Consider the following 25,312-nt stretch of genomic DNA (forward strand, 5'->3'; position numbering starts at 1 on the left):
CAGAACCCGTGAGCCCAGCTGGGTGCTCAGGTTTACTCAGCAAGGAACATGTTCTTCACATTTTCCAGCCAAATTTCAGGTCACTGAATCTAGAAAACCCAGTTGGAGTTTCTGGGTTAGACGTTACCTGATTGCACACAAGAAAACAATACTTTCTTCGTTTTAGTAAATGCATAAAAGCACGTATTTAATGTTTAAAAACTGCGCTCAACACGTACATTCAAAAGCAGCCCTCTGGGGCCCAGCGACTCAGTTTCTCCAAGGTCTCCTGAGGCCAAAGACTGTTCCCTCCTCCTGCCCACGTCTGACCTACGACCTCATCCGCCTCCCCCGGGATGTCCCCCAGGGCCCGACGCCAGCACATCAGCCTGCAGGGGCGGCCCTGGGTCCTGCGTGTCAGTGGGGCCAGTGAAGTGACCGGACGTGCCACGTCTGCAAAGAAACGTGGCCGCACTACCACTCCGGCACACGGATTACCGGGATCCCTAGGCGAGATCCACCTGTGACCGCCCTCCGTCCGACTGAAAGACAGGAACTGATAGTAGGAGAATGTACTTTGTTTTGTGTGGAACAAATTGTCTGAGATCAGAAAAATGTGTTCTCGTTGATTCTAACTGATGCCATTTGCTTCTGTAACCGTGCTTGCTTTTAGTTATTTGTTAAATATAGGAGTGAGAGCAGGAGTGACTCCATGACAAGCTGAATTTCCTGGAATAGGCCTAAGTTTCAGTTTCCCTGAAACCGAAACGCGGACCACAACTGGCGCCGGCGCGAAAACTGAAAATCCCGGGGCTTGGAGCTAACCAATCAGGAGTCAAAACAATCAGCCACTTTCAAAGGAACCAATGGACTAAGGGGGGAGGGGGGATGGTGTGCCCAGCGTGTCGTGTGGAACCTGCGTGTCGTGTGCCACCGGTGTGTCGTGTGCAAAAGAAAGTATAAAAGCTTCACTTTTACCCCGGGGCGGGGTCCTGGTTCATAGAGAGGCCACTGCGTTGGAGCTCTGGGACTTGGACCCTAGCTCGAGCTAGCCAATTAACTCCTTTGCCTTCTGCAGCCTTGGTGACTCTGCCTCTCTGTTCCTGGGGCCGAGGGGAACCGGCTCTAACACAACCTCTCCACTTCTGCCGCTTATCGAGTTCACGCAAGGTTATCATCCACAAGGAAGCTCAGTCAAACCATCTCCCAAGAAAGCCCTTCACAAAGAGGCTGACGGCAGAGTCGGCGCCCGGGGCGGCGAGGGCTTTGCGGGTGGGGCCGAGGGCTGAGAATCCCGAATCTCAACCGCGAGGCGCCTCAGGTCTCGCGATGGCGTCAGGGAAGAAGAACAGGACGTACCTTAACGTTTGGTAGTTTGATTTATCATCCTGGCATTTCAATCAGTGCTCCGGCGGGAACAACTCTTTGCCACTGGGGTTGCCTGCCTGCCTCCCCAGGTGTGACGACCAACCGAGTCTCCAAACACGGTTCAGGCTCCCCTGGGGCAAAGCCGCCCCTCTGGGAACCACCGGGTTAGACCCTACCAGGGGGCCCTCCGCACCCTGCCCCGAGCCCCGCAGTCGTCGGACCCTGGACCGCTCCCTTCCTCCCTGGGCCTCGGTTTCCTCACCCGCACTTGGCGGAACCGGACGAGGGCCCGCGGCCAGCGCGCGACGGGCCCCTTCTCGCCTCCCCCGCCGCCCGGCGCTCACCTGTTCAGGAAGATGCTGCTGACGTCGTCGTGCGTGATGGGCGGCTTCTTGGAGCTGGCGGCCATGCGCAGCGGGCGCAGGAAGTTGTTGACCAGGATGTGCAGCTGCTGCACGTACTCGGCCTCGGCCTCCAGCATGCTGAACACCACCTGGTTCCTCTTGCGCATGCTGTCGGCGTGCGGCGACCGGATGTAGTCCTGGATGACCGTCTTCCACTTCCGCCGGCACAGCCAGCCCCGCAGGAAGCTCTGCACCTGGGCGGCAAGACCAGCGGTGGGGGGAGGGGTTCCCGTCAGACGTCTCTGCCGAGTGCCCTGAGGGCAGGGCCTGGGCTTTGTCACCCCTGTGCCGGGCACAGCGGGAACAGAGCTTGGACGGGACCGGGCCTGGCTGGGCTGCCTGCGCGGTGCCGCATGACGCCGGCCCGCCGTTCGGTCCCTCGGACCTGATTTTCCTGTCTGTGAAATGGGGCTAACAAGGTCACGGCTGGACCGAGAGTGAGGCCCAGAACTGACCGGCGTCTCTGGAGAGCTTGTTAGAAATGTAGATTCTCACACCCAGCCCAGACCTGTGAGTCTCGACAAGACCCGGTGGCTGTGGAAGCATTCCCTGGAGGAGGACGAGGGTGGCCGCAGGTCTCCGCAGCGGGTGTCCAGGCTGCGCCGGCCCGGCTCACACCCCGTCCTGTCTAACGACGTGCCCGGAAGCCCAGAAGTTTCAATTAAAGCTCGTCTGGGTAGAGGGCGATTATCAAATTGAACAGAACGTGGCAAATCAGTTAATCCCGGGCTTGGGCCTCATCACGGCCTCTGGGGCCCGGCGCCCGCCTGCAGCCTCTCCTCCCGGCTCGGGAGGGAAGCGACAGACCCTTGACTCAGTTTCCCCGGAGTCGGCGGCTTGGAGGGGCCTCGGGCTGCCCAGGGCCTGCAAAGGGCCACGACTCACACGCACAGAGGTGGTTTTGAGCTGCGCGGCTTCCGGGGGGCCCCCCGGCTTCCCGCCGAGGAGCAGGGAGGGGCGCAGGGCAGCGGAGCAAGGGCGTTGGGGGGCTACTGGGGACTGAGCAGAGGTGCACCCCAAAATATTCTCCCCTGGAGGGGGCGCTGGCCCCCCAGGTGCTGCCGACCAGGCACAGACCCGCTGGCCAGGACGGGTGTGCGCGGGGCACGGCCTGTCGAGCCCCCAGCTGTCTCCAATGGGGAGGGGCTTTCTCTGCGGCTGCGGGAGGGGGACACGGCACAGTGGGATCCACCCGCATGGCTGCTCCAAAGGGAGGGTGGGCTGGGGGCTCCGTGGGCAGGGCGAGCGTCCCTGCCGTGGGACCGAGTGACAGTTCCCAGTGCCCGTGGGGGCCTGGCAGGTCCCAGAGGTGCGGGAGGTGGTGGGGGATGTGGCGGGGCCGCAGCTCCTGCCCTGGGGGGCCGCCGGCATGTGTGGGAGGTGCCGGGAATGCTGGGACCTCTGTTTCTCCTGTGATCGAGGACCTGGGTGGCCAAGTTTGAAAGTCACTCTGCAAACACTTAGCTGTGCAACCTCGGCAAAGTTACTTGCCTCTCTGTGCCTCAGCCTCCCCATGTGTGATGTGGAGACAACAATAAACCTCAGAGGGATTTAGTGAGGATCGAATTCGTCTGCACAAAGCTCCTAAATAGCGTCTGGCACGTAGAAACGGTTAACAAGTGTTAGCTGTTTCTACTTTTGAGAAACTGAAAATCCAGATTTCTGTGTGACATGTTTAGCTTTTAAGGCTCTGGCGCCAAACTGAGAGGAAAATGCAAACCCACCGCGTGGGCTGGCGCCGGTTCGCAGTGTCCGGTGCGGACGGCGTTGGGCCTTTTGTGCTCCCAGCAAACAGGGTTCTCTGGTTTCACCCGCTGTTCATGGGGTGAGTCGGGCTCCCGGCCTGGAGTCTGGCAAGCCGCAGACACGGCCACGCTCCTCCCCCTGCCGCGCCGCCACCGAGGGCCACGGCACGTCACCACACGGCCACAGGCAGATCCCTGGCGCCATCTGCACGGCCAGCGTGAAGTGGTGGGGCCGACTGGGGGGTGCGGTGAAGGCCGGGCTCCCACGGAGGTCGGCGGGTGGGTGGGGGGTACTTGGGCAGTAGCGGGAGGTGGGTGTGTGTGATGGGGGACGCGGGGGAGAGACGACGCAGAGGTGGCCGAGGGGTCCTGGTGAGGAGCGTGGCAAGGAAAGCTCTCGGCGGAGGGTCCCAGGCCCTTCCCACTCCTTCCTCTAGTGGAACCTCAGTTTTCTCATCTATAAAATGGGGCTGAACCACCCTGGCCACAGGGCTAATCGGGAGAAAGGGCCGGACCAGGTGCCGTTCGGGGTCATAGCCGGTGGCTCTGTCCCTGGGGCTGGGGCGCTGGGTGGGGGCAGTGGGGCCTGGCTGGCTCTGAGAGGGACAGAGCACGGAAGGGCCGACAGCGGGAAAGTACAGACCTTCTTAATCTTCTTGATGTCACTGTCTTCGTCGCTGGGGGTGGCGGTCTGTGTGGACTGGATGCGCTCGTTGTCCTTGAGCAGGGACGCAATCTGCAAAGAGATAGTCGGCTGCCGAGGGGGCCCGGCTGGCGGAGACCCCGACCCCCCTCCCCCCGCTGGCGGAGACCCCTCCCCCCCCATGCTGGCGGAGACCCCGACACCTCTCCCCCGGCTGGCGGAGACCCCGACGCCCCTCCCTGGCTGGCGGAGACCCCGACCCCCCTCCCCCCGCTGGTGGAGACCCCTCCCCCCCCATGCTGGCGGAGACCCCGACACCTCTCCCCCGGCTGGCGGAGACCCCGACGCCCCTCCCTGGCTGGCGGAGACCCCGACCCCCCTCCCCCGGGTGGCGCAGACCCCAACCCCCCTCTCCCCACTGGCAGAGACCCCAACCCCCCCGCTGGCGGAGACCCCTCCCCCCGCTGGCGGAGACCCTGACTCTTGCTGGCGGCCGGCAGGCAGTCTGCCTCCCACTCTGTGCATCCCGGTCATGCCCCCAGACGGCCCCCGACGGCCGGAGCCACCGCCCCCACGGTGGCCGTGGACCAGGCTCTTCCTCGCGTGGCTGCAGCCGCCTCGCTTGCAGTCCGAGAGCTTCGGCCTGGTCCGGGGTCCTCCTCGCTCCCAAACCGCCAGGGCCTTTATTTTAGATTTTATTGTGGTAAACGGTGAGTAACATAAAATGAGCCATTTTAGCGATTTTTAAGTGTACAGTTCAGCGGCACTAAGTGCATTCATGGGGTTGTGTGGCCGTCACCGCCACCCGCCTCCAGCGCGGCCACCGCGCAGTGACCAGCGCCCGCTCTCCGCCTCTCTGAACCCGACCCTCCAGGACCTGTCTGAGCAGAGCCACACGGCGTGTGTCTTTCCGCGACGCCTTGCTTCACCTAGCACAGTGTCTTCAGTCCTTCGTGCTGGGACGTGCCCGGATGTCCTTCCCGCTCAGGGCTGAGGAACACTCCGCTGCGTGTGGGCCGCGTCTGTTTACCCGGCCATCCGCCAGCGGGCATCAGGTGGTCTCTGTCCTTTTCCACACAAAACCGTGCTTGGCATGAATCAGAAAGGGCAGGTGTCCGGGTGGCCCGCTGGCTCGGCTCTCCCCACCTGGGCCGGCCCAAAGCACCTGTTACGACGAGAGCCTCTCTGCGGCACCACCCGGAAGCTGCAGCCGCGACAAACGGCGCAGCCCTGGGGACGGACATTCGCGCTGCTCTAAAAATCCGCGCTTGCCTCACTCGGGGATCAGAGAGGTGCACGTGGCTTCGAGAACAAAACCAAGGGTGGTGCCTGGAGGAAGGTGAACTTGGACCTGTGCCGTGGCCGGACACCCCTGGGGCTCCGCGGGTGGACGGGCCGGCGGGGGGTCCTCCCGGGCAGGGCTCACTCCACCCACCCCTGAGTCCGCACGTCCTTCCTCCGCGTCCTGCGTCAGGACTCCCAGGGCACCGCGGGCTTTCCCACTAAAATGCTGCAACTGCCCATCGACTCTCCGCTCTGCCTGAGCTCCGTGGGGGCCGGGACTGTGCTGTGTCCTTCAGGGCCGGGCCCTCGACATACCCTTGTAGGCCACACAATCAAGTGAATTGAAGCAAACTCAGCAGCAGCAGCCACGAAAACATTAACCAAAGGAAAACACTGCAGTCGCTCAGCCCCACCAGCTACAGACAGCAGCTCAGGGGATTCTAGAAACAGCCGCAGAGCCCGGCAGCGCTTTCTCCGGAGCTCGCGGCTTCGTCCCCCAAGGCCACTTGCTGACAGCGCACGAACAGTTTCTCACGGTGGAGCGGTTACCTGCTCTCCCCTCCCTGGTTGCTAAAATTACCCCAGCTGTGACTCGGGCGCGGCTGAAAATACCCAACTGGGAAATATTCCGCGTGGAGACGGGCTTTTCTCTTCTCCCCTTTGCATCCTCCAAGAACATGTGCACGTTGGAATAATGCCTGGTTCTTTGGCGTGCACTCTAAAGGGCTGAGACACACATGTGTGTGCACACGCAGATACACGCACGCACACGCACAGATACGCACTGTGCGTGTGCATGCGTGTTGGGGGCCGTGAGGAGTCTGCACCTAAAACTGATAATGCTCGTCCCGGAGAGGGGCCCTCCAGGGCGCCCACTCTGCAGGGACCAGGGCAGAAGCAGACGCAACGAGGTCAGGCGCTGCGCCACGCGCAGGCAGCAGTGACATCCGTGTTTCGGGCCAGGTCTGGTGGCCGAAGCTCTGCACAGCCGTGTGCCGTGGGACCCTGCGCAGGTCTTGCGCTGCGGCTGAGCTGCCGCTCGGAGCCAGTGAGGACGGTGGTGGCCCCGGGCTGGGAGGGCACACGGGGCCGCCTCTCTCCAACCCTGGCAGGTCCCCTCTGGAAGTGCATTTGCTCCGGACCCTGGTGGGTTCTCCTGACATCCTGCTCAGCTGACCTCGTCCACCACGGCCCCGGGGAGCGGGAGCTCTGGCTCACACCCGACTCCATGCTTGGCTCCGTGCCTGGAGTCCGGGCTGGCCCTGCCCAGCCGCCACCTGCCACCCTCAGGCTGTCCTCCTTTGCCCCTCAGTGGCAACCCGCCTCTGCCACATCCCTGCACCGTCGTGGCCTCCCCCTCCCCGCCCTCCCCCCGAGAGGCTTTCTCTGACCCGGATGCGTTTATTCAGTGCGGCAGCCGAGGGTGCGACCGGTCCAGGCTTTTCTTCCTGTGAGCAGCGGGTTTCACTAAAGGCCTCTGCATTCCCTGCGCTTCAAAGAGCCGCCGTGCAGCTCAGCTCCCCTCTTCCCTCCTTGCTCCTCTCTGGCCCCTTCGAAGCCCAGCAGGTGCCTCTGTTTCCCTTGGTGTGGCCCTGTCGGCGCGTCCCGGCAGGGTCTCCGTGCAGGACGCTGTGCTGGGTGGAGGTGGGGCAGGCAGATCCCTGCCCTGGAGGAGCCTCAGCCCACGCAGGGGTCAGACATCCGCCGAGGGGACTCCAGTGTGCACGAGGCAAGGCCGGAGCAGAGGTGTGCACCCGCTGCCATGAGAGGGCCTCCTGGGACGAGGCAGGGGCTTCCCAGAAGAGGTTTTGAAGTTCAAACAGGAGTCCAACGGGTGGTCTATGGGGGGAGGGGATTCGAGTGGAGGGAGTGCTGTGGACGGAGGCGGGGGTGTGACGGGGTGCCGTGTGCCAGGCGGCAGGGCTTGGGGCTGGGGAGGGCAGGAGAGACGGGGCGCTGGTCCCTACTCCCCGAGGAGCAGTCTTCTCATCCACCTGTTTCACGCGCTGGGGTTCCGCGTCCAAGTTTGATCGCAGAACCACTCGGGGCTGAGTGTTTATTTTAACCTTAAGCTAAAGAACTCTGCAGTTCCTTCCCGAGTCAACTGCCACGAGTCCGAGTGCTGCCTCGCCAATAAAATCTCACGACTGCCTGTAAACTCCTCTCCAGCCCCCGAGGGCCCGTCTCAGCTCTCCGCATTTGCCTCCAGGCACCGTGGGAGCAAAGCAGCTCCCGAGAGAAGGAAGTCGGCCGACTGAGCGTTCCAGGGCACGGTCTTCCGCAGGACCCGTGGACGCACCGTGTGCGTGAGCAACGGCCTCCGTTGCTTTCACCCACTCAGGTCCGGGGCGTGTTTGCTACTGAGCGTGACCCGGCCCGTCCTGACACACGTGTAGGGGCCGCCCAGGGGGTGGGGAGCGGTGGAGGCCGAGGAGGGCGGCAGCTGCGGGAGGAGATGGGACAGATCCCGAGGGTGGTGTCCGAGAGCCGCGGAGGCCAGGGCAGGCAGGCCCCTGGGTGCTCAGGCAGACGCGCGGGGGGACCGGGACTTCCATCTGGTTGCCAGAGTGCGGCGGAGGCCGTCCAGGCGACCCTGTGGTTGGGGACACACACCCTGTCGTCACGCCCCCTCCTCGGTGGGCGGGGGCGTTGTGGTGGGAGGGCTCGGGCCGAGACCGGCGCTGGAGGCGAGCGGCTCCCCCCTCTGCGGACCGCGGTGTCTGCGCATCCTCCTGCCCCTCGGGGAGACAGACCTGGGCTCTGTTCCCACCTTCCCGGAGCCCCCAGAGCCAAGGGTGCCCTCAACCCGCGGGACGTGTGTGCGGGGGAAGAGGCCTGTCAAAGTCGTCTTCACCCTGGAGGGCAATGCGCTGGGCTGGAAGCATCGCTCCACATTCCCACCAAGTGGGCCTCCACCACCACTGCAAGACACGCACACACACACCACGCATGTACACACGCATGCACACACCCATGTACACATACACCCACGCACACACATGCATACATGCACACACACGCACACATACACCCATGCACACATGCATACATGCACACACCCATGTACACATACACCCACGCACACACATGCATACACACGCACACATACACCCATGCACACATGCATACATGCACACACACCACACACGCACACACACCCATGCACACGCACACACACGCACACATACACCCACGCACACATGCATGCACACACATGCACACACACCACACATGCACACACACACATGCACACACCCACACACATGCACACACACCCACACACGCATGCACACACACACCCATGCACATGCACACACATGCACACATACCCACGCACATGCACACACACACCCACACATGCATGCATACACACGCACACACACACCACACATGCACACCCACGCACATGCACACACACATCCACACATGCATGCACACACATGCACACACACACCCACGCACACCCACGTATGCACACACCCATACACACCCATGCACACACACCCACACACACCCACACAGGCATGCACACACCCATGGACACACACATGCACACACATGCACACATACACATGCATACACACACCCATGCACAGGCACACACACCCACACATGCATGCACACACCCATGCACGCACACGCACGCACACACCCATGCGCACACACACGCATGCGTGCACATGCACACACATGCTCACTTGTGACCCACCCGCTCTCTGCCCCAGCACTGCAGGGGCTCTGCCCTTTGCACTGGCACCTGTTCTCTGGCCTGTGGATCCCTGAAACCTTCCAAGGCCGTGCGTGACGCGAACCCCAACTTCCCGGCTGCAGCCCGACTCACCTCCTGACCCGGCTGTGCAGCACAAGTTCTGATATGATCACGTCCTGCCGCAGCCGGGCCCGAAAGGCAGGAACGGCCCCAACCTCGTTCCCCCGCAGAGCCTGGCCCATCCACCCACCGACCCGCTGCGCCCCTGCTCCGTGCCAGGCAGATGGGAAGGAGCGGTGAGGGACACGGCCACTCTCACGTGGCAGGCTGAGCACGGACGTGCCACGGGAGCACACGGCAGGGAGCACGCTCTGAGCCAGGAGTCTCCGAGGAGGAGGATTTAGCTTAGATGAGCCAGGTGGGAGCGTGGGCGTGGGAAGAGCCTTCCAAACAGACGCGCCGGCGTGTGCACAGGCCGGGAGGCGGCTCGGCGCCCAGCTCTGGAGCACTGGTCTGGGCCGCGGGGACCGCAGGGCGGCGCTGGGGGCGGGCGGTGGGCTGTGGGTGGGTGACCCGAGTCTTCGTGAGCGAGTGGATGGATGAACGGTGCTGGACACCCGCGGGCACGAAGCTAATGTCTCGTCCTGGGGCCAGATTCCTTCCCTGGCCCCTCACGGGGCTCAGTTTGGATTCGGGGATCTGACCCCGGGGGTTGTCCCCAGAGAGGATGGTCCCAGAGTGAGCCAGGTGGGCTGCAGCGTGACCAGCCCACGCCGGGCTCCAGGAGCCCCCTGGGGAGAGTCTGAGAGTCGAGGGCAGACCGGCAGGCAGACTGGAAGACCTTGCGCTGTGTGAGCTCAGGCAGGTGACTTGGGCTCTCTGAGCCTGGCTGTCGTGTGAATCGGTGGTCGGTCCTAGCAGCACGGTGCGGGACGGAGGACGGGAGCATGTCTGACGGCACCTGCTGTGGGCTGGGGGAGGGGCAGAACCCGGAGTTTTTGCTGTTACTGTTGGTTCAGAGCTCTGCTGCTGCGGGACAAGGCGGCATTGGTGGCGTAGGTCTCTGAACGTTCCCGGCAGAGCTGGCTTCACGGTGTGTCACGGGGTCCCACGCACAGAAGGCCCCGCACTTGGGGTTTGCAGCCCTGAGGCTGAGCTTCTTGATCGTTGCCTCTTTGACTTGTGTTTTGCGAGTGTGGTCTGATGGGCCGTGGGGCAGCCCCGGGGCCTGGGGCCTCCGCGCGGTGTGTCCGCCTTCCTGCCTTCCCAGCTCCCCGATGGGCTCCCGGCTGCTGGCTCCACACACCCCGGTACCCCAGGACCCAAGACCTCCGCTACCCTCTGCCTGGGGAGCACCTGGGAGACCCCAGCCCGCCGCCCCCCCGCCCTCAGCAGGTGCCTCGGTGCACAGGGGGTGACCTGGCAGGAGCCTCGCCCACCCCACTCCAGGTACCAGGTACAGACCGGCAGGAGGGTCAGGGAGGCTGGAGGTCGGGGCTGGGCGCTGCCTGCCTGCACAGGTTGGGCAGCGGGCTGCAGGAGGAGGAGACTGGATCCCTGGCCTGGGCCCTGCAACTTATGTACCCGACAAACTCCAGGACTCTGTTTTTCATTTCCCCTCCTCAGCTCAGCGCCCACAGTCCTCATATGATGTGGCCAGACACCGGTGGGGCGAGTGGGAGAGAGATGATCAGACCATTTGGGGGACAGCTGAGGAGGGGCGTCTGGGGACCGAGAGCCGGCGCTTCCCGAGCCGTGACGTCACTGGGATCACCTGGGATGCGGTTAAAACGCAGATTCCGATTCAGGAGGTCCGAGAGGAGCCCGGGATTTTGCATTTCCTGAGATTCTGCCTTCAGCACGACCGAAGCTGCTGCTTCGGGGACCACCCCCGAGAGCCAGGCCGCAGGAGGCCCAGCCCGGCCATGACCCCCAGACCAGGAGCCCCGCAGGAGCTCTCCTGCGACGGCCGGGGGCAGGGCTGCCCTGGAGCTGGGCCGACGCCCTCAGTCTGACGTCCCCCAGAGTTGGGGGCTGATGGGTCAGGGTGGTGTTGGCACGGTAACCGGGCACTCGCCCATAAGTGACCTCACTCCGTCCTTGCAGCTGCGCTGGGTATGCGCAGAGAGCCCGCTTAGCGCCGCAGGGACCGAGGCCCGGACAGACAGACAGAGGGACTCACTCCAGGCTGCGGCCGGTAGGTGGCAGAGGAGGGATTCGAACCTGGTCTGACCACGGGCCTTGCCCTCTGCCAGCATCAGCACGTCCCACGTTCGGAGCTGGCGGCGCCGTGGCCGGGAGCTGGGCCCGCGCCCGTCGTGTGCCCCGACCCCGCCGCCGCCCGGGCCCCGGCCAGCCGCCCCGCCCCCCGGCCGCAGTCACCTCTGCCTTGAGCCGCTCGATCTCGATCTCCCCGTCCTCGATCTGCTGCCGCAGCTGCTTGGCCACGGTCTTCTCCGTCTCCACGATCTGCAGCAGGTGCAGGTACTTCTGCATGAGCGCCTCGTGCTCCGTGGCCAGCGTCCTGTAGCTGCGGACAGACGGACACGCGGGTCAGACGCTGCCTCCTTGGTCCCGGGGACCCGCCGGCGCCACCCGGGGGCGGGGCTCACCCACGTCCCTGCACGCACAGGAGGTGCCACGCCCCGACGTGGAGTCGGGGCCTCGATCTGGCGGCTGTGGTCGTTGCCGCTCGCTCGGGCCCCGTCCCAAACCTCCCGGCGCCGGACCTCTGGTTCCTGCCCCGGGTCTGGCGTGAGCTCGCGCTTACACACGCACCCCTCCGGGGCTTGGCACAGTTAGACGTTCTGCCCGGGACATGCCTCCCTCCTCCTCCCTCCCTGGCTAGCTCCATCCTCTTTCCTAGCCTAATTCTGATTCCCAGTTGAAATGCCACCTCCAAGAAGCCCTCCCTGGTCACCCCTAGACTGTGTGGGGTGTTTCTGCAGCAACCAGGCTTCCATGACCACCACGGTGGCCACCTTGTTGGAGGGCAGGGCCGCGGCTCTGTTGCCTGCTCCCACGTCCCTGGGGCCTGGCACGGCGTGGCACTGGAAGGTGCTCAGTGGACATCTGCTGCATGGATAGACGGCCGGGGAGAGGGACGTGTCAGGCCCTTTAAGATGCACAGAGGAGGGTCAGGCGTGTGGATCTCACTGGGGGACGGCGGAAGAGCCTGCACAGCACATCTGGCTGCCCAGTGGTGTGTCATAGGCTGTTAGTGCCGTAACGGGGGCCAGCAATGGGGACTTGTAATCAAGGAAGCCTTCCTGGAGGAGGAGGTCCCTTGTCCCTTGACCCTGAGTTGGAACCCTCATTGTCCCCATTTTCTCTCTTCCTCTTGGCACTTTGCCCTCAGCACCCACAGGAACTGGGTCCCTCTCTGGGTCATCTACTATCTTCTCTCTGGAAAACTGGTAAGTTGAGAGGACACTTCTCAGCTGCCTTGGACATGGCAAGCCGGTGGGGCGCAGGGTAGGGAGGCTGGCTCGTCACCGGCTCAGGCCTGGGCCACACGAGCTCACCAAGACTCTGGCTCTCACGGCGACACGGACAGTAACAACTTCCCTGCAAACCCCGGGCTTGAGGGGAGGACCCGGGAGCCCAGGGGTGGGAAGAAACTTTACAGCACGAAGGGGCTGTGCCACGGTGGGGTCGGGGGAAACCGAGGCGGGTCCTGTCCCTGGTGGTATCGGAGGGCATCCCACAGAGGAGGGTAGGTGCTGGGGGCCGTCTGGGTACTCCTTTGCTGGAGCGGGGCTGGGCTCCCACGCCCTGTGTGACCCGGGTCCCGGCGTCCGCGTCCGTCAGGTGGGCGGAAGGGACCCGCTGCCCGGCTGGCGCGCTGTGTGAGAGGGTCGGACAGACGCAGGGACTGGGCACCCTCGGGCGCGGAACACTCTGCCCGGTGGCCGGGGCCCAGACAGGCTTGGGAGTGAGGGCTGATGCCAGCCGGGTCGTTACTATTTCATTGGCTCCTTACAGCCGGCCCTCGACGGAGCAAATTGCTTGGAGAGCGACAGTCCTCTCTGTGGCAGGCGGGATTCCAAGGCAGCCCCGGGACTCCTCCCCGGCCCGGCGTGCGCGCCGCGTAGCTGCCACGCAGGGTCTTCGCGCTGCGGCCAGCTTGGAGCCACACGACCCCGTGGACCGTGAGACAGGAGCTCGTCTAGGTGGGTGTGGCCGTGACCCAGTCTCTGAGCCTTTTCCCGCGGAGGTCTTCCCGCTGGTCGTGGCCGGGCAGTGGGATGTCGAGGCTGGGAGGCCCCACGGCGAGGGGGGTGCAGCCTCCAGGAGCCGAGAGCCCCCCCGACAGCCGCCCGAGAAACAGGGGCGTCGGCGCCGCGGCCACGCGAACAAGCCTGGTGGGAGGCTCTCTCCCAGAGCTCCAGGCAAGAGCACGCTGACCCCGGGGCAGAGAGAGACCCAGCCCAGCCCGGACTTCCGACCCGAGAACCGGGAGGTGACAAATGGGGTCGTTTCAAGCTGCTACGCTGGTGGTGAGTTTCTTATTATGCAGCAATAGAAAATGGAACATTCTCTCTAAATAAATATATTTAACGTTCATTCTTAAAATCTGAGGTTTTATGCTCGTATCGTGGAAAGCTCAGGTCTCCGTGCACAGTTTGACCAGTTGTGATAAACACACACCGGATTAGGATAAAGAGCATTCCTGTCACCCGGGACGGTCCCTCGTGCCCTCCCCGCCACCGCTCACCCCGGAGCAGCTGCTGTTGCGACTTCCGTCGCCAGAGTTTCCCGTAACTGGAACCAGACCGCGGGTTCTGCTCGGGGCCGCTCTGCACGCAGGAGCTGACTTGGACGCTGCCCGCCTCGCTGCGTGTTTGTGGCCGACCCTTCCTACTGCCCAGCAGCTTCCGTCCCACGGAGGCCCCGAACCGGCGCGCGCGTCTGCCTGCGGACGGACACCTTGGCCGCGTCCAGTTTTCAGACTGTTGTGCGTCAAGGTGCTGAAGATTTCTGCAGACGAGACTTTCTGTGGGCGTTTTCCGTGTCTCTGGACGAATTTTCGTTTCTCTGGGCGAATGCCGAGAAGTGGGCTCGCCGGGTCCCAGAGCGGACGTGAGTTTCACGTTTTGAGCAGCTGCCCGACTCTTTCCCAGGGCGGTCGTGTCATTTTATACGCAGACCAGCGCCGCATGGGAGTGTGAGCTGTCCTGTCCTTCTCCAACGACGGCAGTGCCCATCATCGTAGCCGCCCCACCGTGCGGGTGCTGGTATTCCATTGTTTCTGGAACATTTTTGTATTGACTGATTCTCTGAACCAGCGTGGTCCCGGTTATCAGAACGCGCAACACGTCGTGCTCAGAAAGCCCTTCCCATCAGTAGCGTCCTTCGGTCCTAAAAACAGCCCTGTCCTGGGCTCTGCTTTGGTGCTGGGGTGACTGCGGTCCGTCTGCTCCCCCTGACTCCGGCTTCTTCCGCACTCGGTTCCACCCGCCACGATGCCCGCGATTTCCCGTTCGCATCGTGACTCTGACCGGCGGCTCCCTGGTGTGACCCCCTCGACAGCCCCGGCGTTCCCAGAGGGAGGGTCCGCGTCGGGTCCTGGCCGGCTCCGCCCACCGTCCAGCCTCAGCTTCCTTTTGACACCCAAACTGTCTCTCCATTGCTGGAATTCCCTTGCCTGTATCGGTGCCTTTACTTAAGGTTTTTTTGGCAGAACGGTGTTGAAACGCTCGTATCCGCACCCATTAAATCTGCCCTCCAGTCCTCCCACTCAGGCCGGTGTTGCCCCATTTCCGGCTCCCGCAGGCTCTCCGTGTCCCTGCGGATGGAAGCGACGTCTCTGCACGGAGCTTGTGCGCAGCACGGCCTTTGTGCGCCGGAGCTGTGCGGTGTCTCCCGTGCAAGCACCGGCCAGGCCGACCCTGCTCAGCTTCCGAGATCCGTGATCGGCGCGTCTGGGGCGGTGGCTGGGGACTATCCGTGCGCTGTCTGCTGCCTGCCTGGCCACGCCGCGGCTCCCCGGGGTGCTCGCGCTGCGTCCGCCGCGCACAGGGCCGAACTTGACTCGTTCGTATGTGACAACCCGGCTCTGCGCCCAGACTGGGCCCTCTTTGAGGACAGAAGTGGAGACAGCCTGGTCTCAGGGTCGCGGGCGTTACAGCCGCCACGGCGAGGTTCCTGGTGCGGCCGGCCTGGGTCGGTCTCAAGGAAGGGCCCCCGGACCCACCTGTCCATCCACATGTCCATCGTCCGACACTCGCTATCTGTCCTCTGTCTTGCCTCCGTCCCTGTCACTGTCCCCCACGCCACGCGCCCGCACGTCCTCCCCCCACCCTGCGCATTCTCCGCCCGGGTTGCCGGCCCCGTCTGTGCCTCTGTCGGGCTCTGGGCTCGTCCTCGGCGCTGAGTCCGCACAAGAGGGAGACGTGGGAACACACGCCCTCCACGGGGCCAGGCGGACCTGCTGCCCAGCGGGTGACTCGGTGCCGCCGCCACCGCGCCCGGCTCTGCCCGGGACACGCCCCTCCCCCCCACAAGCCCCTCTCTCCCCGGGACCAAAGCACCGGCCCCACCGGGAGCCCTGTTTTCTCTGTGGCGGAGCCTCTGCCCCGGCGGCCCGGCGAGTCTCCCTCCGGACGGGGCCGCGCTGCTGGGAACGGGCGGATCAGGCCAGATCCCGAGTCACAGTGAGACGGGGGGAGCGGATTTCCGTCTCAGGACGCGAACGGGGTCCGGAGAGGAGAGACCAGTCCGTGTTCGCAGCACCGGAGTCAGAGCCCCGAGGCCTCGGACTTTGGCAGCCATGAACCCTTTGCTGAAAGCAAACCACACTGGTCCCCCAACGCAAAAGCAGGAGCTAGTCTGTTTGGAGCAGCTGCGAGCCGCCCCCACGGCTCCCCATTCCCTGCGGCCGGGAGGCGCAGCCCGGACCCCAGGCTCCAGGTGGACCCCGCCGAGAGGCGCTTCCCACGGCTTTTGTCCTCCCCTGCCCACGCCCCCTCGTCCTGCGGCTGGGCTTGCTCCAGACCAGGGCCCCGGGGTCTCCCGGCCGGGCCGTGGGGCGGGGCGGGGACACGTACCTGGCATGCGCAATGGCCGCCACCCACTCGTCACAGTCCTTGGCGTCCTCCGTCCTCAGCTCCAGGGCTTTCTGGTTCTCATGGCTGAAGTTCACGGTGAAGTAATGCTGCGCCGGGAAGAAGACAGCTCCGATTAGCGGGCCCCGCGGGACCAGCGCGGCCCCTGCCACCAGCCCAGCTGTTCCGTGACGCGCCCGCTGCACGTCAGCTGGGCACCGATCTTTCTTCGCGATCGTCGTGGTTAGCAGTTTCAAATTCCCGATTAAAAGCGGCTTTTGTACGACGTAGCAGAGCCTGTGCTCAGGATATCATACGGAGGAAACAGAACGCACAGACCCTGTTTGCCAACGAGCTGCAGAAAAGCCAGTTTTAAACCGTCGGGCAGGCTGGAGGGAGGCAGGGGAAACACGCCAGGAGGACGTCCGCGTTGGGGACGGGTGCCAGGCCAATGCCGCGTGCATCCGATTCACCCCCGACAGTGGACCGAGTGCTCTCCTAGGTCCCGCGTTGGAGCAAGGGACAGACGTGTCCCTGTGGGAGCCAACGGGAGCCGCCTCCGTGCTGGGCGGGGGACTCACAGCTGGAACAACTATGGGGCCCTGAGGCCCCAGGCGGCGGCGGAGCCAAATAGGCCCCGTCTGCAACATCGTCACGGGCGTTAAATACCAGCAAAGCTCTTAGACGGCGCCTGGCCCCCAGCGAGCACCGGAAAGTGTTTGCAGCAGTCACCGTGGCGATCACGCCCGTGCGCAGTGAGAACACAGGGCCGTGGGCCAGAGGGAGTCAGGGGCTTCCCAGAGGATGGCGCCGTGATCCCGGTTTATTTCGGCTGGAGGAAGAGGAGGGGGAGGCAGCTCAACATGCAGAGCCCGCGCCGTGTCCCTGGGGACGGGGGCTGCGCAGCGTGTGGGCGCGGAGGAAGGGGTGCCCGTGGTGGGTGGGCGGGGGCTGCGCAGCGTGGGGGCGTGGAGGACGGGGTGCCCATGGCGGGTGGGCGGGGGCCTGGGGGGAGCTGGGGGGAGGCCGGGGGCAGGGCAGTCAGGACGACGCCGAGGTTTCGGGTTTGGGCAACTGGGGGGGCCCAAAACGCCGGGGGGGGCATTGGCAGGACAAAGGGCAGGGCTGAGGGCTGGAGACAGGTGGGCTGGGGTGGCACCTGCGGGGTCAGCTTGGGCCGAGGGCCCGACAGAGACAGGGCAGACTGCACAGAGCGGGGGCCCGCCGGGGCTGCCTGGTGACCCGGGAGGGGAGAGGCGGGGCGGGTGCAGAGGGCGCTGCCAACAGAGGGGGCACACGGGCCAGCGCGCTGTGGCACGTGGCAGCGAGGCTGCCCGGCCCCCGTCCCTCAGCGCCCTGCAGGCCGTGACCAGCGGCACAAGGTGTGCCGTGTAACCAGGTTCAGCTTCTGCTGACAGGTTCTGTGTTCTGTTGATCGTCGGTCTAGGTGGTAGCCAGGGCGTGTGTGCACGTGTGTGTGCATGTGCATGTATGTGTGTGCGTGTGCACGTGTGTTGTGTGCGTGTTGTCTGTGTGTTTGTATTGTTTGTGTGCTGTGTGTGTTGTGTATGCGTGTGTGCTGTGCATGTATGTAAGTGTGCACGTGCGTGCCGTGTGTGCGTTTGTATTGTTTGTGTGCTATGTTGTGTATGTGTGTTGTGTGCATGTGTTGTGTGTGTTGTGTGCATGTGTGTTGTGTGCACGTGTGTGCGTGTGTTCTGTGCATGTATGTGTGTGTGCACGCGTGTGTTGTGTGCGTGTGCGTTTGTATTGTTTGTCTGCTGTGTGTGTTGTGTATGCGTGTTGTGTGCATGCGTGTTGTGTGCATGTGTGCGTGTTGTGTGTGTACGAGAGAGACGGCAGGGAGAGGGAGGCAGAGAGTCGCTCAGTCAATGTCTCCCGCGTGTTTCCTAGGAAACAGGTCACTGGGCCGTGCACTGAACTGTCAGCAGTGGCCTCAGATACCCGGATCCGGAGGCTGCCGCGGGGCCCTTCCCCCTGGAGGGGAAGCAGGTCACAGACGGGTGCAGGCGGCTGCCTGGCACTCGCCCACCCCCCGAGAGGCGACGCACACACGTGGTCACTCCCACGACCTCATTTGTTCCCGTGCTCATCAAGTGTGGTAGGCGTTGTCTGTTTTCAGCTGGTGAACCTGAAGCTCAGAGAAGTCAAGCCACTTTCCTAAGGCCACACAGCTGGAAAGCAGAGGAGCCAGGACTTGGCAGTGGGACGCAGAGATGAGAAGGGGAGGCCCCACCTCAGGGAGCCTGAGGCAGGTGAGCCTCGGTCCCGACTCAGACACAAGGCGCTGCCGTGCGGGCCCTTGGTGGGGCCGGAGCAGGAGTGGCCCCTTCCTGGGGCTGCGGGGGCCCAGAGCTGCTCACCCTGGGGCGGGTTGGTGGCTGAGGCCTCACTCTGCTCCCGGCGCAGCCTTCTCCCGGCCAGCCCTGCCTGGCGGAGCAGCACACGGCGCCCCCCGCGTGCTGCTATCCCCGCAGCCTCACCCCTGCTGGGAACCTAAGAAGGAAGCCAGGAGGACCCCCCAGGCCCAACTCTGCCATCAGAGACCTCGGTGGAGACACTCGGCCCTCCGCCCTCAGAGCAGGAACGGGCTCCTCCCCTCCCTCCTGACGCCCCCGCCCCCCCGGCCGCACACCGCTCGGTCCCCGTCACCGCTGTCGTGGGCGAGGCCCCCCGATCACCCTCCTGGGTCCTGCCAGAGCTCCCACAAGTGTCTGCGTCTGTCGTCCTCCTCGGAGATGATCCCTGGACCCCGAGGGACGGCCAGCTGGGGGGTCAGTGGGCACTGGGGCCTTCAGAGCAGGCACGACCTGGAAGCTTCCCTGGTCACATGACACCCAGGCCGCAGACGCCAGGGTGAGCTCTGGGGAAACGTCCGGAGCAGCTCCAGGGCCCGGGCCAGAGGGTCTGCAGCCCCGTCTGTGGCAGGGGCCTCGGCCACAAGGCGAAGGGGAAGCCGAGGCCCTCCCGTGCCCCGGGCTTGGCGCCAGGTTCTAAGCACACGTTTCCTGGCTGGAGACATGGCCGCCGAGGAGTTAAGTACGTTGTCGCCATTTCTGCCACCCGGCCGGAAAAGGCGTAACTGAAGCCAGAACCAGGGGCTGCTATTGCTGGTGCGTCTGCCGCCGCAGGAGGCCGGGCTGGATGCAAGTGCCCCAAACGGCCCGAGAGCCGTCTGTCCCCTTGCGCCCCTAAAGCGTCCCCTGACATCTGGGTTATGCGAGCGCGCGACCCGACCGACTAGTAGAAAGCGTCTGCAGAGGGAAGGTGATCCCGCATCATCACCGGGTCTGGCTCTGGGCCCCGAATGGAGGAGACTCTGCTGTGCGGGAACCGGGGCGCAGGGGGGTCTGGAGAGAGATGGGGGACCACACGGACGCAGACACGACCACCGGGAAGGACCGAAGCCACCGGGCGGGAGAAGGGCGAGCTCCGGGTCCTGGGAGACGCGAGACCACGAGAGCCGGGAGAACTGAGAGGCTCAACGGAGCTTCAGACCCCAAACCCACGGGCAGGAAAACCTGGAAACAGGCCGTGGTGCGGGAAGGGGGCCCGCGGTCTCCAGGCCGAGCCGTGTGCCGCCCTGCTGGCGCCGTCTGCGTGGCCCCGTCTCGCAGAGGCACTGAGGCCTGGCGGGGTGAGCTGTCACCGGGACTGGGGTCTAGGCCCCCCCCTGCTGCCCTCCCCACAGTCACGGACGAGCGCTGAGGGCTAACGGGGGCGGGTGGGCTCCTGGCTGGACGAGGAGCACTGAAAAGGGAGTCCAGGCTGGTGTCGGCTTGCAGTTGGCCCGGGGCGGGTCAGCCTCTTCCTGCTCAGTGGAGCGGGGGTGCGGGGGGGACTCGGCTCTTAGGTCTTGAGCCCCGTGACAAATACGCAGACACAGGCACACACTTTCACCCGTCTGTCCGTCCGTCCGGACAACGCGACTGAGATGGGCGCGAGTGTGCGTGTCCTGGGCAGGCCGTGGGTGGGGGTGGCCGGGGGACAAGACCGGCTTGTCCTCGAGCCGCTGCGGATCCCGAGACCTCCCAGTCGCGAGTGCTGGGGGCGCCGCCTGCACCACGTTCTCATCCTGCCGGGGACGTCCCCTCCCCCCCGCCGCCACGAGAGTCCTGGGAACCGCCGGCGCCCCCACCCCACCGGTCGGGATGTGAGCACGTGGGCGCCGCCCCGACCTGTGTTTTCGGCGGGCCCTCCGGGTGGTCCCGCCGCGCACCGCAGCGTGAGAAACCTCGGTCAAGACAGACCACCCTGACTCGATACTGCCACGTGGCCGAACCGTCTCCCCGGCTGCCGCCCGCGCTCCCGGGCCGGGTCAGACCACGGCTCCGCCGGGCAGGAGCCACCGGGAGGGAATCAGACAGGATAACGTGTTTCTCCTGCTGCCGCCCCCTCCAAGTCCCCTGGGCGCCTGCCGGAGGAGCCGACCCCAGGGCCCTCCAGGCCTTCTGAATCGGGGCCCCGGCAGAGCTGGAATTTCTTTCAAGAGCAGCCTCGGTGGTTCCCTACACACCGGCGTCTGAGGATAACCGGTGTGGAATCTTATCACGGTCCAGAGGTGCCGCTCAGCCGGGCTCAGCCCCGGGCCGCAAGGGCAGCCTCAGCCCCACCAGGGCAGTGGCCCGGCTGGGAGGACAAAGCCGGCACCCACGGGGCTTCACCTGGGCGGGAGGCCCCGGCCACTGCCGCGCCTGGAACGTGCCGTGGGCTCCGTGGAGAGACCTCACCGGCCTGCCCGGCCGATTCGGAGCCACGCGGGAGCCCCCAACATGCAGCCGGGGACTCACAGACCCCCAGTGAGTTGTGGCTGTGAGAACAGACCGGAGCTGCACTCGGGGACGCCCCGGAAATGCGACAGGTGCAGGAGCACCTGCGGGCCGCCCCTGACTCGGCCAGAGAAGCAGCACCCGGTGGGCCACGGCTGCGGCCACACCCGGCTGCGGAGATGGGCCCAGGACTCCACCGCGGGGGCTTCCACAGAGACCCGCGTGGACCCCGAGGACGGAAAACTCGATCCGGGGTCCGCCAGGAGTCCTCAGGTGGCTCTAGGAACTCTGAGCTTCAAAATCACTGTGACAGACCTGGGGTTACTCCCAGGGCCTCACCGGGCGCGGGGACACAGCCGGGGCCGCCTGAGCCTCACGGGGCTTGCCGGGCGCTCTGGCCGGGCAGTCCTCAACCCGGCTGTGCACGGAGTCTGCTGTTGCCTCTCAGGTGACCCCGACGGCAGCCCGGGCTGAGCCCAGTCGCCCGTCCAGACCTCCCCTCGGCCTCGGCAGGCTGGGGAGATCGGTCCAGAAACCACACCCGTGCCGTGCCAGGCTCATAGGAAGGGATTCAGAAATCACACCTCCTCGTCTGGGTCGGAGGAAATGTCTGGACCCTTACGGAGGCCTCAGCTGGGCTGCAGGTTCCCAGGGTCTAGCGCAGGCCTGGCCCCAATCTGCCCTCTGCCACCGTCTTCCCTGTAGCTGACCCGGCTGCAAAGCGGCCCTTGCTGCCGAGGCCAGTCTGGGGCCGGACCTGGTGCCCATCCTGTCTCAGGAGGAGCCTGTTTCCGAAGCTCCTGGTGCCAGCGTCACAGCAAGCGTCCACTGCTGAGCTCAGCTGAGGGGACCTGGGCATCTGGAGGCTGGGGGGGGGAGGGGGAGCTCCGCCTCCACCTCTGCCAGCCGACCGCAGCCCCTGTAGCCCCCGCCCACAGGCAGGGTGGCAGCCGCGCGGGGCTTCCAGGGGCCGAGCAGTTTCCTGGGGGCCTGGCTCTCTCGGTGCTAGTCCCAAGACAGTCCTGAGCCAACCAGACGCGGGTCGCCCTCCGGACGGAGGGAGCAGGGGCACGGCTCTCTGCTGGGCCGGGGCTGGCTGTGCCGTCCGGACCGAGCACACCGGGCAGCCTCCGTCTGTCCCAGCCCCGGGTCCTCACTCGCAAACTGGCAGGACGGTCGCGTCTGCCTGGCTCAACTGCACGGGTGGCACGGACGGTGAGAAGTGAAGTCCCCACACCTGTTACACCTATGACTCCCCACTCACCATTTCAGCTTGGATCTACTCGGCCCCCACTACGAGCCAGACCCGGCCCGCTGGGGGCCCCGGCCCTGTGCGAGCTTTCAGAAGGACCGGAGCTCCGCCCGATAGCAACCACGGCCGCAGGCTCCCGCAGCCGCTTTCCCCATCAAAGCCGCTCGCAGCCGCGTGCAGCGACGCTCCAGCCTCCTTCCTGCTGCCGCCAGAGTCGCGGTCCCGGCTGCGCGTTACGATGTCTGGAACTCACGGGGGCGCTGACGCTCCGGCCCCTCCCTCCATCAAAGCAGAGGGGGTGGGGGAGGGACAGCCCCAGCGTTCGACAGGCCGAGGGAGGAGCAACCTCAACACCCCCAACGCAGGACTGTCCCCCGCCCCGCCCGCCCTCTCCCCGACCCACAGGCCTGGACACGTGTCCCCCGGAGTGGCCCATCTGGGGGGAAGGTGGGACGGGGACACGGAGAGACCAGACGGCTGAGCTGTGTGTGGAACTCCGCGTCTAGGGACAGAGACCAAGGAGGAAGCAGAGGGGTTCCAGGGGAAGTGCGGGCAGGAGACCCAGAACCGGTGTGGAGGGCAAGGCTGGGCAGAGAGGTGGTTCCGGTCCCGCCGTGGAGACGCCGTTTCCCCCCCGGTGCGTCAACGAGCCGGTCCCTATTCCCCGAGGCCCTCCCTTCTGCTCCAGCTGCTCTGAGCGGGCTCCTGCCCCTTTCCGAGAAACGATTCCGGACCTGGAACCATCCCTGGAGCCTCGGCCTGGGCACGGGGCCCTTGTGTGCTGAACGGGGACCGGATGCGTCTGTCACCACCGCCCAGGAGCCCGGCTTGTCAGCAACCGGCGAACAGCAGAAGCCACAGTGAGCGGCGCCGGCTCTGCGTCTCAGGCGGCAGGGGCTGGCCGTGCGGGAAGCCGTCGCCTCCTCCTCGGGGAGCCGGAGGGTGCCGGGGATCCTGCCACGGAGGAACCTCTCCTGGAACCTGCCCCCCCACGGAACGCCGTGGTTTTCATATTTTGGGAAGATCTATCGTTCAGGAGTCCACGCTGGGGCCTGAGCTTGTGGCACCTGCCAAAGCCGGGAGTCGTCGGACTTGGGCTCAGATTCATTGTTTCCGTTTAGCTTCGGAGGCTTCGGCTGCCTCTCGCTTCCATGGGCAGTTTCTTCCCTTTCAAAAGGGGGGCGGTGCCGCCCCCTCGCAGGGCTGTTGAAGATGTCGCGAAGGCTCCTGGTGCACGTAAAAGCTCAGCAATGTTCTTTAAACCACGAGAGTCGTTTGCGAGTCCAGTGATGGGTCTGATCAACCCACCAGGGGCAGGTTACTGGAAAACACACGTGTGTGTGCATTCATACGCGTGCAGGCGTGTGCGCACAGACACACGCACACAAGACCCAGCCGCTGTCCTGGGGGGTCGGGGGGCTCCTGCGCGAGCGGCCACAGCGGTGCTGAGGTCCACGGACCACCAGGCGTCCACACTTGCTGCTGCCTCCCACCCCTTTCTTTCTTACTCCCTCCCCAACTGGCCACCGGGCTCTCTCCGTGTCTCCTCCTTGGTGTCCCTGGAAGCTGTGCCTCCCCCAGCCCCACGGCCACAAACAGCTTCAGGCCTCATCGTCACCCTGGACCACGACACAGCCCTTGCGTCCCTGCCCCTGCTCTCGGCCCTCCGGTTCATCCAGCCTTCTGGGAACTCAGACCGGCTGCCGGGCCTCTGCTCACTGAATGCCCTGGGGATCCGGCTCCGAGACGGCCGCCGTCACTCTGGGGCGACCCGCCCCTAACTAGGTCCCCTCTGCCGCCCTGGGCAGGCAGGCCAGCCTCTCCCCGCTGGGCCTGGCGCCTCCTCGCAAGTCGACCTTTGGGGCCGAGGTCCCGGCTGGCCCCTGATGTCCCGGTGCAGAGAGGGGCTGTGCGTACGCGCCCCGGCCCAGACTCCAAGTCCATCTTCCCCCTCCTCCCCTCAGCACGGGGACATCCCATCTCCCAGCTCCTCCGCCTCCCACTGTCGAGATCCTGGGGAAGCCCCGAGAGCAGGTCCTGGCGCTCCGCCCCGCGGCGCACACTCACGGACGCTCGGCCTTCCCGCTCCGGCCGCACTGCCCCGTGCCTGGCACACGGTGGGAGCCTCAGGTACAGCGTTTCCCCAGTGGGGACGGGGCCGGGATTGGCTCCCGCACCAATCCAGAAGGACCCACCCACCTGCCTGCCCCAATCCCCCGCCCCCGACGTGGCTTCACCCAGGGTCAGGACCACACTTCACGACCCTCTTCCCAGCTCCAAGTGGCTTCTTCCCCCACCTCAGACTCCGGGTTCTCCAGTCTGGGTCTGCCGGGCCCTGGCGACTGGGCCAGAACCTCTGCCTCGCCCCCGAGCTGAGCGCGGGCCCCTGCCAGCCCCCTGCGGCCACTGCGATGGAGGCCTGCTGCACAGCACTTGCTCCCCCGCCCGCCCCCGCCTCCCGGGAGTGCGCATGGCGTAGGCGGGAGGGCACCTGCGAAGCGACCGCGGGGTCAGAGCTCAGGGGCCCCACGAAAGCCGCTCTCCCGGAGTCAGCCTCGAACGCGGCCGTGTCGGGGCCCAGCCCTCCAGGGCGTGCCATCCAGGCCTTGGGAGCCACACCACAGAGCGAGCAGGCCCTGGTGGCCGTCACCCTCGGCTGGTCCTGCGTGGACACCCTCCAACCTGTCACGACCCCTCAGCCAGCCTCCCCTCCCCTCTCAACAGCCCCTCGCTGACGCTGGCCGGTGCAGGCGGGAGCCGGTCTGAGTGTGTCCAAGACCCGGGTAGACACGGCCGGTGCACAAAGGTGGTTGCGAAATGCTGTCAGTTACCCGAATGTCTGTCAAGAAGGGACTCAACGACAGCACATCCGCCCCGTGGGCACCACAGAGAACTCCACACAGGGAATGACGGTCGGTACAGTCACAGAGGATGACCCCACAGCAGGGTGGGAAATGTGTAGAATGTGTTTGCAGCGTGTTACAATGTATGTGACAGTCACACACGTGCATGTATACAGTGTTACAGTTTGTCTAACAGTTATACACACGTGCATACATAGTGTGTTACAATTTGTGTAACAGTTACACACA

The 25,312-nt window shown here is 65.1% G+C and overlaps 1 protein-coding gene across 2 annotated transcripts in view; it reads right to left on the reverse strand.

The window, feature by feature from the left end:
- Positions 1-25,312, reverse strand: part of RASGRF1 (Ras protein-specific guanine nucleotide-releasing factor 1) — a 100,215-nt gene that overhangs the window by 55,019 nt on the left and 19,884 nt on the right. For both annotated transcript variants that reach the window (XM_012659799.1, XM_012659797.1), the window contains exons 2-5: positions 16,182-16,288; positions 11,515-11,662; positions 4,140-4,232; positions 1,692-1,945 (exon numbers count right to left, since the gene is read on the reverse strand). In XM_012659799.1, coding sequence (XP_012515253.1) covers positions 1,692-1,945; positions 4,140-4,232; positions 11,515-11,662; positions 16,182-16,288 — 602 coding nt within the window. The remainder of the gene's footprint in view (positions 1-1,691; positions 1,946-4,139; positions 4,233-11,514; positions 11,663-16,181; positions 16,289-25,312) is intronic.

This window comes from Propithecus coquereli, unplaced genomic scaffold (genome assembly GCF_000956105.1).
Source record: "Propithecus coquereli isolate 6110/MARCELLA unplaced genomic scaffold, Pcoq_1.0 Scaffold634, whole genome shotgun sequence".
Lineage (NCBI taxonomy): Eukaryota > Metazoa > Chordata > Mammalia > Primates > Indriidae > Propithecus > Propithecus coquereli.